Genomic DNA, 19,221 nt, shown 5'->3' with positions numbered 1-19,221 from the left:
ATGATTCTCACATCTGCCTTTCTTGTCCCAATCTCTCTGCTGATCTCCAATATCACATAACCAACTGCCTTCAAGACATCTTGAATTGGATGTCCAGTAGATAGCTTAAACTCAACATGCCCAAAACAGAACTCTATCTTTCCCTCAAAACTCTCTATTACTGTAGAGGACAATACCATCCTCCCTGTCCCTCAGGCTCACAACCTAGGAGTCATGCCGGACTCCTCACTCTCACTTCCCATATCCAAGCTGATGCCAAGGCCCATCGATTTCACCTTTGCAGCATCTCTCAAAAATTTCCCTTCCTTCCTCTGACACTGCCATCCCTCTGGTTCAGCCCTCATAACCTCATTCCTCCATCATTGCAAAAGCCTGGCAGTGGGTCTGACTGGCTCAAATCTCTCCTTACTCCAGACCATCCTCCATTCAGCCACCAAAGTGATTTTTCCTAAAACACAGGGCTGATCATATCACCTCTCTACTTACTAAACTCTAATGGTTTCCTATTACTGACAGGAACAGATATAAAATGCTTTGTTTGACACTCAAAGCCCTTCATAACCTAGCCCCCTCCTACCTTTCCAGTCTTCTGATGCCCTCCTCCCTGACACATACTTTTCCATCCAGTGACACTGGCTTCCTGGCTATTCAACAAACAAGACACCCCATCTCTCAGTTCCCTGCATTTCTCTAACTGTCCCCCATGCCTGAAATGCTCTTCATCTTCCAGTCCAACTACTAAGTAGTCTGACTTCCTATGAGTCCTAAGTAAAATCCTACCTCCTACAGGAAGCTTTCCCCAACCCCTCTAAATTCCAGTGTTTTTCCTCATTTAATTATTTCCTATTTATCTTGTATATAACTTGCTTTGTATTTATTTGCTTTCATGTTGTCTCTCCCATTAGACTGTAAGTTCCTTGAGAGGAGGGACTGTCTTTTGCCTCTTTTTGTATTCTCAGTGCTTAACACAGTGCCTGGCCCATAGTAGGTCCATAGTTTATTGAACTGAAGATATTAGAGAGGTAGAACTCATAGAACTTGGAAATGAACTGGATATGAGAGATGAAGAAGAAAAAGTACCAGATGACCTAGAGATGGATAGAGAAGGAAGGTCCTCCTGCCCAAGGAGTCAGGCAGACTTACTTCCTCCCTCAGACCAGGGCCACAAATAGAGACGTTCTCTCTGTCCATTGTAGAAAAGTAGCTTTTGAATCTTCTGTTGCAGCTGTTAGCTATAAATGCAGTGTTATAATAGGTCTTCACAGCCTACAAAGCCAGAACGCTATGCTTTTGGGATCAGCGTGGCAGGGGAGCTAACTCAGCTGGGCCCTTTAGTTTTCTATATAGATCAAATTAACTGGATCATGGCCAGGTCTCCTCTTCCCTCCCTGATGCAGAAAGGCAGAAGCCAGAGCTAATTCACCTCCCTTGGAGATGGGACAACCTACAGCCCACAGCAACCCCAGACCTCTTTCTTCTTCCTGGCTTTTAACAAGTATAGACACAGAACAGTAACTGTGTCACTTAGCAAGGACTTGCCCCTTTGGGTCTGGGGAACACTTCAGCAGCAGTCCCAATAAATTAGCGTTCCTTAAGGGAGGAAAAGATGGACACAGATTGTTCCATCAAAACATGACTTGACTTATTTCAGATTTTTGCAATATTGTATTTAGTCTGCAAGTAGATTAGCAGGTCTAATTAAATAGCCTAATGACTGCTTTTTCGCTATGATAGAAAGTACTTTGGACTTATTTAAATCACTTCCACTTACCACTCATTCAAGTCATTAAGAAGTATCAGTCACTAATGGTTTAATATCTTTTTAGTAATCAAGAAAGACTGAACTCCTAATTAAGCAAAACAAAACAAAAAAGGATACCACCCAGAGGGAGAAGAAGCTAACAACAACAAGATCAATAATAATAATAATCAATATTTATAGAGAGCTTTAAGGTCTGCAAATTGGCTTACAAAAATTATTACATTTAATCCTCACAACAACCCTTGGAAGCACGTACAATTATTATCCTCATTTTATTGATGAGGAAACTGAGGAAGATAGCAGTTAAGTGACTTATCCAGAGCCACAAAATGAATAAAGTACATGAGATTGGATTTGAATTCAGTTTTTTCCTGAACTTCAGATTCAGAGTTCTAGCCTCTGCACCATCTATAGCTCCCATAGCTAGTACTAGTAGTACTAGTAGTAGTGGTGGTGGTAGTAGTAGTAGTAGCAGTAGCACTACTAGTAGTAGTAGTAGTAGTAGTAGTGGTAGTAGTGGTGGTAGTGGTGGTGGTGGTGGTGGTGGTGGTGGTGGTGGTGGTGGTGGTGGTAGTAGTAGTAGTAGTAGTAAACAGATATGGCAAAGGAAAGATGATGAAATGTTAGTATCAGTTTAGAGCTGGAAGGCTCCTTCAAGGTCATCTAGCCTAAGTCCTTCATTTAGAGATGAGGAAACAGGCTCAGAGAGATGGAGAGATTTCCAAAGTTGGTCCATGGCAGAACAAGTCTTTGAATGCAGGTCTTCTAAGTTCAGCAGTGTCTGTGTTGTACCACAGTGCCTCCTGAGAGGGTTCTAGGATTCCTTCTCCAAATAAGGTGATGCTGTTCTGTTACACAACATTGCATTATTCTAATCATATCTTCATGGAGATGAAAGTTTCATTTAATTTACTCAATCTACCTAGAACAATCAGCAAAGGCAAGGAAGTAGAGGATGAAGATTTACTGGTGTCCCTTAAATTCATCTACCTGTTAAACCTGGATGTATGCCCAATTAGGCAGATAGATGGGTGGAAAAAAAACAAGTGTGTTTCTAGGAAAATCAACCCAATTTTGTCACAGGAACTGTTTTCAGTTTTCCAGCTTCCTCTGTCAGTTAAAGGATTAATTCTTCTGATTGCTAATTGTTTCAGTATATTAGGCAAATTAAATGGCACTTTTACTTTCCTGGAGATATGATTAGAGTGTTCAGATAAAATGTGTAATACATAGTAACACCTGATTTAGAGGATGAGTCACAGAACTTCAGAGAGACCTAGATCATTTATTCCTATTAGGTTTTAGAGATGAAAATTAAGAGGCCTGGAAAAATTCAGAGAATTGCTCAAATTCACCCAGGGAATGAGTGGCAGTGAGTGCTGAGATGAGAAGCCAGGTTTTCTGACTCTTCTCCCCTCCTCTGCTTCCCAAAGCTCTTTCCTACATACCGTACTATCTCCCACTTATTGTTGACGCTGGTGAATGAAATATTTCTCAAAAGTGAAACGCCTAGAGATCTGAATCTGATTCTTTTGAAATCTGAAAGTTTCCATATATTTTGGAAATTCTTCTAAAATTTTTTCCCTACATAACTGCCTCTTTGAATTTCATATTGACCATAATTTGACCTTTTCCTAAGGAATTAAGTTCATTATCATAAAGAGCCTTTCTTGACCAAGCTATACAATACTTTGGCATAGTAATGGCCTCGGGAGATACTGAAGTAACATGTTGTTCCTTACACAAAATTGCTAGAAACCACAGCTTTTACTCCTAGCATCCAACTCAATGATTCTTAACCATTTTTTGATTCATGTTTGCCTTAGCAAACCTATGGACCCTTTCTCAGAATATAATGTTGTTAAATGCATAAAATAAAATACATAAGATTGCAAAAGAAACCAATTAGGTTGAAATATTTTATCAAAAAAAAACACCTTGTCTTAAAAGTTCACCAATCCTAGGCTATTGTTATAGCTGCGCATAAGCACTTATAAAACGGAGTCAATAAGCCGTTAGCAAGGGGTCCTCAGGGTATTTGCATAGTGAAGGACTTTAGTACAGTTGTTCACAGACCATTTACTATGTATTGACAGGACCAAGGTTGCCAAAAGTCAGACCTCCAAATCAGCAGCTCTCACTGCAAAAAAGTTCTCCCAGCATCCATAGGCATTTGCCTCTTTCTGGCTGTAAACTCACCGCTACCAGTCTGATGGATAGCAAAGAGCAGGAGAGAGAAAGCAGATCCCATTGTCCTAAAAGCAGTGGTCCCAGACTTGTTCACTAGCACCTTTAACACTGACCTGCTTGTTGACTTGCTGCATTATACAGTGTGTGATAGACCCTCCGTTAGGACCCAGGGGCACCACGCCCCGGGGCCTCTGGCTCCGGTTCCCCTAACGGCTGTTACAACACCCTGGGTGAAATCCTCAAGGGTGGGGTGCAACATCCTGCTCTGTAAATAACCTGACCTGTCTTCCCGGCACTTCCCCCAGACCCTGTTCCCTTCCCGGCACTCCCCCCAGACCCTGTTCCCTTCCCGGCACTCCCCCCAGACCCTGTTCCCTTCCCGGCACTTCCCCCAGACCCTGTTCCCTTCCCGGCTCCCCACCAGACCCTGTTTTGTAACCGGACAGTATAAATATCTCAGATGAAACCCTCGGTGGCACGGCCCCTAGGATGCACGCCTGGGGTCCGTCGCCGGCCGGCTCAAATAAACGCGCTCTCAATTAAAGTCAATTGGGTGTGATGCTCTGATTTCTCTCGGGCGTCCAGTTCAAGTGGAAAGAGGGATGGATTTGGATTCAGTCTTAGGTTCAAATCCCAGCTCTTGCAATTGTGGAACCTTGGGCAAGTCATTTGCTCTCTCTGAGACTCAGTCTCCTTGTTTATAAAATGAAGGGGGTTGGAGTAGAGGACCCCAAGTTGTCTTCTAATTCTAAATCTATAATTCTCTAATTGTTTTACTGCTGTGCTCATCTCCCAGTTGAAGGCCTGGACTAACCATTGGAAACACTGACGTCTGACCTCTTCTCCTAGTCCATGCAGTGGAGGAGTATTAGCAGGGGAGGGAAAAGAGAGCTCTGTCACCAAGATTTCTATCTCTGTTCCTTTGGCCTCCTCCTCCGATTATTGAGCACCTGCCCGGAACCACTATTCAAGGAACTGCCCAGGATAGCCATGTCCTCTTCTTTGGTGGCTTTGCTCCTCACCCTCTGGACTTTCCACCAACACTCTATCCATCGAGCTATCCAGGAATCAAACCCTACTGCAAAGTGCTTCCTTCTGCTCATCTCCCAAATGCCACTTGGATTTTTCTGTTTCCAAGGAAAGAAAAATACATCTGACCCCTAAACTGGAGAGCCAGCTCATAGAGCCAAAGCAAATTTGTCCAGCCCTGCAACAAAACACCAAAGTTCTTAGCTGTCTATTATGTTTTGAATAAAACAGGAAATAATGTTGCAAGAACAAAGAATGTGAAGGAAAGATATTAAGAATCTTGGAGATAAGGAAATGTGGATTAAAAGCTACATGCAGATTTTAATGGCTTTCGGAGTCCAGTTGTTTAGACTTGGAACACTTTGTTCCTCAGTACTCCTAGGGACTGAAGAGTGTCCTATCAACCAAGCATTCACACTTGGCTTGCAAGTTAGGCAGAGTACATAAACATAGATTTGGCTCATCTGATCAACTAACAAAGATTATTTTTACAACAGTTTCTTAAAAAAATACAAATAAAAACTCAAGACAATGATAAAAGCCATCAAAAGCTCTCAGTCCTGATGTTCCAGCAACTCAGTCAATCAAGCACTTATTAAGTGCCAGGCATTGTGCTATGCCTGAAGGTTAAATGAGAAAAGATTAAATAATTCCTTCCCTTGAGAACTCAGCATTCTATGGGAAAAGCAACATGTACACACATAAGTAGAAGCAAAATGAATATAAAGTAAATGGGTCAGATGAGTTTGAGGATTCATCATCTCCAGGTACCAGGTGCCATTCTGCAGTGGAGGTAGGCCTAGTTCCTTCAAGGTATTACTTGCTTAGAAGGATAGGAGATTGTGGGAGAAGGAAGGAGAAAGCAACAAACTAGAGGTTGATAAAAAAGAAAGCTCCCATCCTTCTCCTTTTGTCTTCTCATTCCTGCCCCCTCCTTAGTCCAATGCTATTCTATACTCTTAGCAGTAAAATTGAGAGTTTGATGCCATGCCACATGATGCCATATTCTCTGCTTCTGCTTTCTCTTCTCCAAAATTTCCTGATTTTCTTTGGAAACTTTAAAGTGCTATATTAAAATATTGGTTATTATTATTAGTTTTCTTCCCCTCCCATTTTCTTCTTCTTTTGATGTCTACTAACTTTGAAGTAAACTTAATCTAACTCTCCTCTCACCAGATACACCCTCCCAAAGAAGAAAAAGTACATCTTGGATAATTTTTTGTGTTTGTGTATACATGTGTGTAAGTATACATGTGACCACATCTACATACATCTCAAAGATTTCTTGTTTCTTGATAAATGTTGGAGAAGATGTGGGAAAATTGGAACACTGATGCATTGTTGGTGCAGTTGTGATCCAACTATTCTGGAGAGCAATTTGGAACTATGCCCAAAGGACTATAAAAATGTACATACCCTTTGACTCAGTAATACCACTACTAGGTCTGTATCTCAAAGAGATCATGAAAAAGGGAAAAGGACCCACATGTACAAAAATATTTTAGCAGCTCTTTTCGTGGTGGCCAAGAATTGGAAATTGAGGGGATATCCATTAATTGGGGAATCGCTGAACAAGTCATGGTATAGCAATGTAATGGAATACTATTGTACTATAAGAAATGATGAGCAGGCAGACTTTAGAAAAACCTGGAAAGACTTACAGGAACTGATGCTGAGTAAAGTGAGCAGAACCAGGAGACTATTGAACACAGTAACAGCCATGTTGTGTGATGACCAACTTTGAAAGTTGTATTGAATGGTCTTTTGCCATATTAAATTAGAAGTTATTAGGACTGGACTTGTCTTCTTTGATGTTTGTGCCTCCCCCAGAGAAATGAAGTGTTCGATAAAAGGGTGTTTCCCTCTCAAGGGAGAAAAAGGGAAAAAAGAGGAGAAAAAAGAAATGAGGAAAAGCTAGGAGTCAGGAAAGTACAGGATACCTTTAGGGAACAGCAAAATAATTCAATTTGTCCAAAATGTGCATTATGAGGAGGGAAGTAGTAAGGAATCAGGCTGAAAAAGTAGTCTGAGGCTATACAACATCAAACTGATTAGGTAGAATTGTATCTTTTAAGAACAAACTCTCCTTTAAGCATTTAAATGTTTCAAAGATTCTCTTTACAACAGCCCTTGTGTGTCTTGTGTGATTGAGGAAGGAGGCAAAGAGGGAGGGAGGAAGAGAGACAGAGCAAACATTGATAAAGTGCTTAGCATGTGTGCCAGGCACTATGTCAAGTTTCAGGAATACAAATACAAGCAAAAAGAAAGCCAGTCTCTGCCCTCAAAGAGCTTACACTCTAAAGGGGGAGGACAATACATAAAAGAGAGCTAAAAGTGGGTGGGAAAGATAGCCTTAGAGGAGCAAGGGAAAATAGTCTGGGAGAGAAGAGAACATAGGTGGCCTGGGCACTTCTTTGAGGGGAGATTCAGGGTAGGAACCAGACAGTTAGGTGGTACAGTGGAATAGAGCCCTGAGCCCGGAACCAGGAAAACCCGAGTTCAAATTTGGCCTCAGACACTTAGCTGTGTGACCCCAGGCAAGTCACTTAAGCTCTGTTTGTCTCACTTTACTCATCTGTAAAATGGAGATAACAATCCTACAGGGTTGTTGTGAAGATCAAATGAGATAACTTTAAAGCCTTTAGCACATACAGTAGCTGGCACATAGTAACACTACACAGATGTCATCTATTCCTTAAATGGGATCTAACTCCTCATCCTGCTATACAGTGTAATGGAGGTTGTAAGGTATGAACAAGTCAAGGCTACCACCACGCAAAACTGGTAGACAGCCCCATCAACTTCTCTGGCATTCCTCCTAGTTGTGGCTCATTACCATAAAAATATTTCTGGTGCTCCAGATTTTCCTTGCCAATCCAAGGAGGAAACTCCCCCAAAGTCTCTAGAGTGGCATGCTGGAAATAGGGACATACTCACAGCATGTCCTCTATCTTTCAGCTTCTTCCCAGAGTCTCTCTTCCTCCAGGGGCCACTCCCTGGAGAGAGGTGGGATTCTATTCGCATGTATCTTCCCTGCAAACCAAAAGCTCTGAAGCGGGTAGTATGAATCTCATTGTCCTCATTTTATGAATGAGGAAGCTTATTCTCAGAGAGAAGAAATGATTTGCCCAAGGTTACCCCAAACTAGCAAGTAATATCTTCAGGGTATAAGTATTCTTTTCCCTTCTGGCTGCATTGTAAGCAACAGAAGCCCATTGTAGGCTTCTGATACTGGAAATGGAATGATCAGAACTGTACTTAAAGAAGATTATTCTGACAGCATATCCAGGATAGCTTGTAGGAGAAGAATTCTCTCTGGGCCACTGGATTTTGCTGAAAAGGGGTCAGGTTTATGCTTTCATTAGCCACAAATACTGCATCTAAAGAATGAAAAATAATCCTGGCATTCTACAGAAAGGTAGAGAACTCTGAAAAGTAGTCTTCTAGAGATGCTCATCAGACAGAGAATGGCTGAACAAACTATGGTATAGGAACAGAATGTAATATTACTGTGCCATAAGAAAAGATGAAAGGTTCAGTTTCTGAGAAACTAAGAAAGACTTGGATGAAATGATGCTGAGTGAAGTAACCAAAACAAGATCAATTTATACAATAAAAGCAACACTGTAAAAAACAAACAATTTTGGATGACTTAAGAACTCAAATGACCTCAATGGCCAACCATGATTTCAGCTCACATACAAAGTTGCACGTTACCCACCGCCTGACAAAGAAATGGAGGATTCAGGCTACACAGTGAGACATTTTTAGACATTCCCAACATAGCAATGAGATTTCCTTGACTATGCATACTTGTTTTAAAAACTGTTTTGGTTTTTCTCTTCTTTTTCCAATAGGGGAGGTGAGATAAAACTGATTTTTAATTAAAAAAAACAAAGTTTAATTAAAAAAAGAAAAATTGCATGCTAAAGTTAACAATCCTTGACTTTCTATAATGGATTGCTATCTTAGCAATGATTCTCTGGGCAAAGGAAAACGCGGGGTATTCTGCTAATTCTCAGAAACAATGGGGTGATAGCAGTAGAGCAAGAATTCCTCAAATCTCAAGGCTGGATCAGATCTCAGGGGCAGGGCATCCAACCTATTCCTCGTTTGTTTAGGGTTTTTTGGGGGGAAGTAATTGGGATTAAGTGACTTGCCTAGGGTCACACAGCTAGTAAGTATCTGAAGCCAGATTTGAACTTAGATCCTCCTAACTCCAGGGCTGTGCTCTATCCACTGCACCACCTTGCTGCTCCTACCCAACCTATTCCTGAATCTTCTCTACAGCATCCCTGGCAAGTGGTCATTGAGCCTTTACATGAAAACCTGCAAGGATAAATCACTACATATTCCATTTGAATTTTGAGTTCTCCCTTTAAACACATTGATGCCTTAGGTCACTATAGTACTGAAGTACTCCCCTGGAGCCTTAAGGACTCTCTTCATGCCACCATTTCCGATGAGAACTCCAGGTTGCCTAATTACATTTCCAAATGGTGACATCTCTTTTAACAAAGAGTGTCAACGTCAATGATTCTTCCTCTCCCCTACTGCTAGTACCTTCCTTCTGAGATAACCCTCTACCTCCTCTGTAGTATCTTGTTTGCACATAGTTGTTTGCTTTTGTGTCTCATTAGAATGTGACCTCCTTAGGGGTGGGGATTATGGATTTTTTTTTCCCTTTCTTTGAATCCATAGCCCTTAGCACAGAGTCAGGCAAAAAATACTTAAATACATAATAAATACTTGTTGAACCCTGTCAGGATGCCGGAAAGTCTGATTTCATCTCAAATATAAATGAATTTTATTTGGGCTTTTGTGGGCCAAATGAGCCATCATTGAATACCTATTATCTTCTCAGCAGTTTAGAAATTCTTTCTATTTCTCTGGGACACCAACTCAAAGAATGCTTTGGGGAGCACTGATAAGAAAAGTCTGCAAGAAAGGGTTAAAAAGGATTCTTCATCCTTTTTTATGTGTCAAGGTTCCCTTTGGCAGTCTGGCAAAGCCGATGGACACCTAAGAATGATATTTTAAAATGTATAAACTAAAATAAATAGAATTAGAAAGGAAACCAAAGGCTAGTGAAAATTAAGATGTAATTTTTTTCCCATACCAATTTATGGACTCCCTGACCCCAGGTTAAGAAGTCAAGTTAAATTATTGTTGTTGTTCAGTCATTTCAATTGTTTTTGACTCTTTGTGACCCCATTTGGGGTTTTCTTGGAAAAGATATTAGAGTAGTTTGTCATTTCCTTCTCCAGCTCATTTGATAGATGAGGAAACTGAGGCAAACAGGGTTAAATGACTCGCCTGGGGTCACACAACTAATTTCTGAGGCCAGATTTGAACTCATGAAGCTGAGTCTTGCTAACTTTAGGCCCAGTACTCTATCCACTGTACCACTTAGCTGCCCCCTGAGTTAAATAACTGGCTTTTAAATTTTCCCATAGCTTGTAACTTTACCACTATCTAATCAATTTGTAAAACACTTTCTGTTTCCCTGTAGCTCCTTAAAGAAGGCCTATCTACCTTGCTTCCTACACTGCCGGAGAGAGAAAAACTTAGAATCCTATACACATACAACATACTTTAAAGTTTAATGTGGACCATTAACATTTTCTTCATCACTTTATGAAGTCCAGATGGTCTAAATAACAACAATCAATCAAGCACTGATTTTTTATGTTTGCCTATTTCTGAGACGTAAATGCTCACATCAAAAATTTAACAATGGGAGTGGGCTCCAGCACACCCCTGTCTGGGATCCAGTTTTGCATTTTGCAAAATGAAAGTCTTGGACTAAAGTCCCTTCTAGCTCTAAATTCTGTGATCTTGGGAACACTTCACAAGGTCTTGTAGAAACTATTTTAAAGAAAATATCACAAGATTTTAACTTGTTTCATTCAATATGAGCTACTCCTATTCACTACTTAGAACTTAAACTTCCATACTTTTCAATACTCTGTTGGGGTTTGGGGGGGGTGGGGTGACAGCAACAGCATTCCATTGCACAGAAGCCTGTTCTGTGCAGACTGAGTTAAGGGAGGTGGCCCCAGAACAGTTACCATGTCAGGGGAATTTAGACCAGATGGAGTTTTTAACTTCTCAGAAAGGTAAAAACTTTTGGGGAAGTTAAGACCCAGGTCCTTCATCATCATCATCCTCAGGATACCCAGGACTTTTAAAGTCAGAGAAATGAAAGAGAAACAGGGCTTTCCTGACTGAGAAAGCAAGACTAAAGGGAGTCAGTGAGTTAAAAGCCTAACAGAGAGGCCAGGAGGAAAACAGAGACATAAACTTAGGGAAGATTTTTAAGACCAAGCTAAACTGATGTAAGCATAAAGAGAGAAGGCTGCAGATGCTCACTGAAGGGAAAAGCAATTTATTCTGCCTCTTTCTATGCCTACTGTTTGGGAAAATGAAAGAAACGCTGACAACGTTAGTTCCTTATGAAGGCCTACACTCATAGCACTTGCTCAACAAATGCTGAATGACTAAATGATTGAGTAAATGAATGAGTGAATATAAAAATGATGAAAGGAATTATAAGGGTAGATGAAGTTAAAATGACTTAATTAGTCCAGAAAAGCTTCCCTGGCTTATACTAAAGAGTTTTGTGACATTAATTTCTCTGAACATTACACTGAATATTTTTGATGTTTGCTCAGTAGTTTTATTACTCCCATTTAATAGATGGGAGAACTGAGGGTTGAAAAATGACTTACCTAGGATCACACCACTTAGTAAGTGCTAGAGCCAAGATCTGAATTGAGGCCAAGCCTAGCATTCTTTCCTTTGTGCCACACTGCCTTTGAGTATTTGGTAGAGACTTAAAAGTAAAACTGTTTAAAGATATTAAAATGTATATTTTAATGAAAACCAAAGACAGTGTCTGTATCCTCTGACAACCCTCTACCATTAGTATGTAAGCTTCTTGAGGGCAGGGACTGTTTTACTTTCATCTTGTATCCTCAGCACCTAATAGACGCTTAATAAATATTTCATGGATATTTGGATTCCTCAAGAACAATGAAACATCCCCCTAAAAGGGGGTCTGTTTGTGAATTCATAGATCATACATTCTGCAATTTACCAGCTAGATGGCCTCAAGTTCTCTGGGCCTCAGTTTCTCCTCTATAAAGTGAGGGGGCTGGACTAAATGATCTCTATGATCTCCTCGCTAAATTTTACAATTAGATGATCTCCAAGGTCCCCCTCCCTCTGACTCTAACACTCTAAGAGTCTGTCTACTCAGACCAAACAACCAGTTCAATTCACTACCATTTAGTAGAAGCTTGTACAAATTACAGTGATAGTTACTTAAAAAAAAATTAGTTATGAACCCATACTGAAACAACAATCAGCCATTACAGAGCACCCATCTTCTAATTAGATTTGATCTATCATTCTAGCCTGTCAAGATTTTGTCAGATTTTACCATTCAGTATGTCAGATTTCCCTACAAGCTTTGTGCCTTCTGCAAAATTTAATAAGCATGTCATCGGTACCTTTAACCAAGTCATTAATATATGGACCAAGGACAGCTCCCCAAGGAACTCTACTACACTAATGTCATTCCAAGATGACATTAAACCATTAATGACTAAACTTCAGGTCATGTTATTCAGCCAGTTATGAATACAAATAATTACTATTGTCTATCTCACATTTCTCATCCACAAGGATTTCATGACAGACTCTGTCAGGTCCTTTGTTGAAATCTAAATGTACCATACCTGTCGAGTTCCCCAGTCTACTAGCCTAGTAAGTCTTTGGGAGAGAAAAAAAATGAGATCAATCTGGCATGAGCTTTCCCTATTAAAGTCATACTGGCTCCCACTGACTATCTCTTCTCTTTCTAAATGCTTAAAAATATCCTTTTAAAAATATATTTTTAAATTTTGCCAGTAACAAAAATCAAGTCACTGACCTATGGTTCACAGACTCCACCTCCTGTTCTTTTTGGGAAAAAATCATATGTGCCCTTTTCTAGCCCTGCTTTGCTTCTCATGTTCTCCAGGATCTTAAGAGGGAAAAAAATCACTGAAAGTACTTCAGGAATCCCATTAAGAATGAATGCAAAGTCATAATGAGGTCTGGCCTTTGGCACAATTAACAATTAGTTAAAGTTTATATCTCCTTTCTATGCCCTTTTCTCTCTCTCTGTCTGTTCTCTTTCCTGCCTAGACCTCATGAGTCACCTTGCTGTGAATTTCCATGAAGTGTCACTATGAATGACTTTAATGAGACAGCCCTTCCCAAGAAAACTTGGAATTTTTTTAAAAAGCATCTTGGGACAGAGATAGTTGGAGTTTGGGAGCCTTCCCTAGCCCTTGGTTCCATATAGACCATTCCAATATGCTAGCTAGAATACAAATTTACATTTTTTTTATTCCTTTATAGTTTTCTAGTGGTTGCAAAATGCCAGATAAAAATAGATTCCAGAATAAATACAAAATTAGGGGAAAATAAATAAATAAATGCAAAATTAGGGATAAAAATTTTTCCCTTCCTTGGACTCTAGGCCTTTCCTTGAGTTTGTTCATTGTCTTCTAAACATCTAAAAGGAGATCCCATTACCTCTACTTGACTTTTTTGCTTTTAGCCCATTTCTTCCATTTGTCTTCTTTGGAATAAGGCTAAATGATGCTTCTCCTCCTAGAGGAAATAAAAAACTTACTAACATTTGAAGACAGTTATCAGGCCCTCCCTAAGCTCCTTCCTTGCCCCACCTCCTCCAAGTATCCAAAGCAAAGCATATTTAATTCTTTCAATCTTTGCCCATAAATCCACCTCTGTTTCCTATACAGTTTTTTCTGCTTTCTTTCTTCTGAACTCCAACAAATTTGGCTGTCTCTCTCCTTTCCTTTACCCTTAGGAATTACCAAACAAATCATCAAGTTATAGTTATATTTTTTTTTAATCAAGATGAGGTAGGATTTCACCACACAATGTAGCTAATGGTAGAACATGTTAACATCAACCACGTGAGTCAATCCTCATTTGGCTTCTGGAACCAAGCAGTTTAATCCAAATTTGGATGAGAACTATGGAAGGTTTCCTACCTGGAAAGTCCCAGCATGGTCTTCCTCTTTATCTCCCTCTTTGTTCTCTTTGAGAGCAATCAAGGTGAAACCCCTGAAGTAGGAGGGAGTAGCAGCAGAGAGAGTCACTGTGGAGAGAGAAAGAACACAGAAAATTACTACCTGTGGAACCAATTGGCTTCTATTTCAATAGCCCCTGAGAGTGACTTCTTTGGCTCACTAGAGCAAACCTAGAGGCCCAGACCTTGAAGAGGCAAAGTCTAGCCATAAATTCACAGTGTTGGAAAAGACCTCAGAGGCCATCTACTCCAAACCACTCCAGAACACTGAAATAATAGGATCACAGATTGAAGGGACCTTAAGTGCATCTACTCCGATATCTTCCTGTTAAAGATGAGGAAAGTGAGGCCCAGAAAGGTTAAGTAACCGTGCTGTTGTTCAGTCATTTGACTCTTCATTACTCAGTAGACCAACTGTCCATGGGGTTTTCTTGGCAAAGGTACTGGAGTGGTTTGCCATTTCCTTCTACAGCTTTAAGCAGACAGAGGTTAAGTGACTTGCCCAACATCATACAGCTAGTAAGTATGTGAGGTCAGATTTTGAACTCTAGTCCTCCTGATTCCAGGCCTGGTGCTCTATCCACTGAGCCATCTAGATGCTCTAAGGTCAAACAGATCAAATACAGCAGAGCTGGGCTTTGAAGGTTCTCCATCTCCAAACCCAGCATTTTTCCTACTATTATACAGTCTCCCCATGTGCTCCCCAGCAAGTAGTCCTGCAAGGAACTCCAGTGACGGAGGGCACTAACTACATTCAAACATCATTGCATCTTTGGACCAGTTTCTATGCCCAAATAATAGGGCTTCTCATGAGCTCCCAAACATTTTTTTCAATTTCAGGACCTACTAAGTGGCTAAAGCCCCTAGCTCTATTGTGATACTAATAAAATCAAGAAACAGAACCCAAGTAGCACTGGCCTATCTGCCAGGGACCATGTCTTCATGATATAAGCCCTTGTTTTGTTTTGTTTTCTTTAGGAAGTCTAATGTAAAACTGGCACTGGATCTGACTAAGAATAGTTCCCAGAGCAAAGGTGCTCCAGACAATGTCAACACAGAAGAGTTTCAAAGTTGGGCTTTGAGACAGCATAGGAAAGAGAGAATTTTCTTTTTTTAGGCAATTGGGGTTAAGTGACTTGCCTAGGGTCACACAGCTAGTAAGTATCAAGTGTTTGGTCTGAAGCCCGATTTGAACTCAGGTCCTCCTGACCTCAGGGCCGGTGCTCTATCCACTGCACCACCTAGCTGCCCCAGGAAAGAGAGAAATTTTAAAAAATTTTAAAAAAAGAGAGAAATTCCTTTTAAAAAGGAAATTGTTAAGGTGATACTGAAGGATTTAGACTTGGGAAGAAGGTGAGAGACTGAATTTACGGAGAAATTTGGAAGAAAATTAGAAAAAGTTAAAGGAAAATAATCTCGACTTTCAGATTCTACTTCTGGCTTCTGTAAGAGAAGGTTATAAAAGAAGGTATAGAGTATATAGTAGAAGAGATAAGGATTGAATAAATAGGACAGATATTTGAATAAATTGGACAAAATGATGAAGGTGTTTTAGATGGGTTTGGATTTGTGAAGATGACCAGAGAATAAATTTGGAGGTGGCAAATTTGGAAGAACTTAAGGATAAGCTAAAGAACTAGAAATGAAAGAGAAAAAGAGCTCAATTTAAAGGAAGAAAAGGATTAAGGACCTAAAGAGATACATTTAAAAAGAGAAAAGGAGAGAGCAGTTGACAAGTCAGTATAAATAAAAGATAATCACAATTAAATTAAATAACAAATTAGTAAATAAAATAAATTATTAAAGTAAACTAGCAAAATACAGTTTCAGAAAAACCAGGGAAGATCTGTATAAAATGATAGAGGGTGAAGTGAGCAGAGCCAAGAGAACAATTCATACAGTAAGAACAATATTATAAGGAAAAATAACTTTGAAAGACTTGAGAACTCTGATCAAAGAAATAACCAACCATGGTTTCAGAGAAATGATGATGAAACACATTATCTACCTCTTGACAGAGAGGTGATAGATTCAAGATGCAGAATTAGACAAGTATTTTTGGACACAACCAATATGAGATTTTTCCTTTTTGCTTGACTATGAATATTAGATAAAAGGGCTTTGTTTTTCTCCATCCCTACACCCATGAAGAAATGTGGAAGACAAACAGGTTTAGAGTAGTCAAAAAAAGAAAAGAAAAGAAAGAAAGAAAGAAAGAAAGAAAGAAAGAAAGAAAGAAAGAAAGAAAAGAGAAAAAGGAAAGAAAAAATGGTCATTGAAACATCTTATAAGAAAATGCATAGGAGGCAGCTAGGTGGCACAGTGGATAGAACACTGGCCCTGAAGTCAGGAGGACCTAAGTTCAAATCTGGCCTCAGACCAAACACTTGACACTCACTACCTGTGAGACCCTAGGTAAGTCACTTAACCCCAATTGCCTAAAAAAAAATGCATAGAAGAAAACAGAAGGAAGATGATAAAGCAGCACAGAAAATCAATACAGCTTTGAAAGGTAAAGTTTGAACTTACTATAACCTTAAAAAGAAAAGCAAGTTTGACATAACAAAGACTTACAGTCTCATGTACAATTGTTTTTCCCGTTCTATTATGTATACGCAAATGTCCGTTCTATTTGGTGACTGGAGAAGTTAAAAATACATTTAACAAAAAATGGTAAGTAAAACAACTTGGTGAAATGAAGAAGAGGTTAGTTATAAAATAAAAAGAAAGAGAGCATAGCTGTAATGACATTGAGACAAAGGAAAGGAAGGTAGGTATGGCTGTCAAGTTGTTAGGAGGTAATAAAACACTAATATCTTAAAGAGGGACTTAGGAGGTAAGGGATAAAAAAAGTAGTTTCAAAATAGACTGACAATCTCAATAAGTATGGAGAGCAGATAAAAATCTGTAGTGATGCATTGAGTGTGCTGATGTACACTTCTGCCACAGAGATTGCCACGTTCCAAGTGTAGATCTCAACCCTAGGAGAGAAAAGAAAACTTGAGGAACACCTTCTCCAAACTCCAGCTATCAGGAACAACATAGTATTCAATGAAAAAAAGTGCTAAAGTGGCAGAGAAGAAACTTGGCCTTTGTCAATTTGGAAAATACAGTAATGTCATACAGAGGCATAAAAAAAGGAAAAAGACAAGGTACACATGAGCTTCAAAAGTTGAAGTTCTACTAATGCATTATTGGTGGAGTTGTGAAATGATCCAACCATTCTGGAGAGCAATTTGGAACTGTGCCCAAAGGGCTATAAAGCTGTGCATACCCTTTGACCCAGCAATAGCACTTCTAGGGTTGTATCCCAAAGAGATCATGAAAATGGAAAAGGATGCACATGTACAAAAATATTTATAGCAGCTCTTTTTGTGGTGGCAAACAACCAGAAATTGAGGGGATGCCCATCAATTGGGGAATGACTGAACAAGTTGTGGTATATGAATGTAATGGAATACCATTGTGCTATAAGAAATGACGAGCAGGGAGACCTCAGAAAAACCTGGAAAGATTTGTATGGACTGATGCTGAATGAAGTGAGCAGAACCAGGAGAACGTTGTACACAGTAACAGCCAGGTTGTGCGATGACTAACGTTGATATACTTAGCCCTTCTCATCAAAGAAAGGATCTAAGACATCTCCAAAGGTCTCATGATGAAAAATGCTATCCATATCCAAAGAGAGAACTATGGAGTTTGAATGCAGATCAAAGAATACTATTTGCTATTTTTTCTTCTGTTTTATTTTCTCTTTCTTGTGGTTCCTCCTATTGGTTCTAATTCTTCCTTACAACATCACTAATGTGAAAATATGTTTAATAGGATTGTATATGTATAGCCCACATCAGATTGTGCACTGTCTTGGGGAGGGAGGTAGGGAGGGAGGGAGAGAAAAATTTAAAATTCAAAAGCTTATGCAAGTGATTGTTGATAAATTAAAATAATAAAAAAGAATAGATAGGATTTTGGATATTAAAGAGTAGTCAAAAAAACTGGTAGAAAAACTGTAATGCAATCTGGCAGAAATTAAATTTAATTTCTTTTCTTATACTACATTCCACAATAAATTCAAAATGGGTTAATGATCCGAATATTAAAATGACACTTTTACAAACTGTCATGATGAAAATCATAAACCTTTCATAGTTATGTGCAACAATTCACTTCTTAAACACGAATGAATAAAGATAATCACAAAAAAATTTTTTTAAAAAGGTGAAGTTCTTCCTGAAAAGGAAAAAGGTGGATGTTCTGAGGGTGAAGCAGCTTCTCGTTCTCCAAGGAATGATAAAATAGAGACACAAAAGCCATCATGTAAGACAGATCATCCATTCAGGGTCAGCAGAAGAAGACTAGAGGTTTGTTGTCTTCTTGAGATATGTATCCAAAGCAGAAAAATATTCTAAGATTTGTCCAATCCAGGGATTACAACTCACTTCTGGTGATTCCCATGGACAAAAATGATGCTGGCAGAAAGAACCTAAGGTAATGCGCCAAAGATCGTGAAGTCTTAAGTAAGAAACCTAAGATGACGGAGTTACAGGTCAAGTTTCCTTCACTGTTTTCCTTTGAATACAAAGGAAATCACAGGGAGAAATGACATAAGATGTGAAGAATTGGCTAAGAAGATGGTCACTGAAAATGGAATTTGGATTGTAAACCATGGCTTAAAATAAAGGAATGACACACTATTGGCCAGGAATAGAGCATACCTGTCTAATCAGGGCAGGTAAGAAAGTATTTTCATGGTGCCTTAAAAAAATCTAATGAAAAAGGACTTTAAAATAAAAAGGATGCAGGTATATCCACCAAATTAGATTCCCATGGAGAGTAAATACGACGAAGGGACAAGAATGGCATTTGAGATAACCATAAGTTTATAGGAAATAAAATCCAAGTCAATAATAAAATCCATGGTCTCAAATATCTATGTACAAATTTGCAACATTTAGGCAATAAGAGAAATTAGAAGTCCTAAAGTAAGCAACTAAATTTGACCTTATCATTATCATAGAAACTTGATGGGATGAAATTTATGACTGGAATACCTTATTTAAAAGAAACAAGAGGTAAATAGGGATGGCAGACTATGGGCATGAAAGACTCCATATGTCAATTTTTTTTAACA

At 39.2% G+C, this 19,221-nt stretch overlaps 1 protein-coding gene across 1 annotated transcript in view; it reads right to left on the bottom strand.

Moving 5' to 3' along the window:
- Positions 1-19,221, bottom strand: part of LOC114033996 (spondin-1) — a 369,625-nt gene that overhangs the window by 335,018 nt on the left and 15,386 nt on the right. Inside the window, exon 2 of the mRNA XM_027849643.1 lies at positions 14,053-14,159. Within this exon, the coding sequence (XP_027705444.1) occupies positions 14,053-14,159 (107 nt within the window). The remainder of the gene's footprint in view (positions 1-14,052; positions 14,160-19,221) is intronic.

This window comes from Vombatus ursinus, unplaced genomic scaffold, assembly GCF_900497805.2.
Source record: "Vombatus ursinus unplaced genomic scaffold, bare-nosed wombat genome assembly UNPS02007822.1, whole genome shotgun sequence".
Taxonomy (NCBI): Eukaryota; Metazoa; Chordata; class Mammalia; order Diprotodontia; family Vombatidae; genus Vombatus; species Vombatus ursinus.
This window is presented reverse-complemented; position numbering and strand designations above follow the sequence as displayed.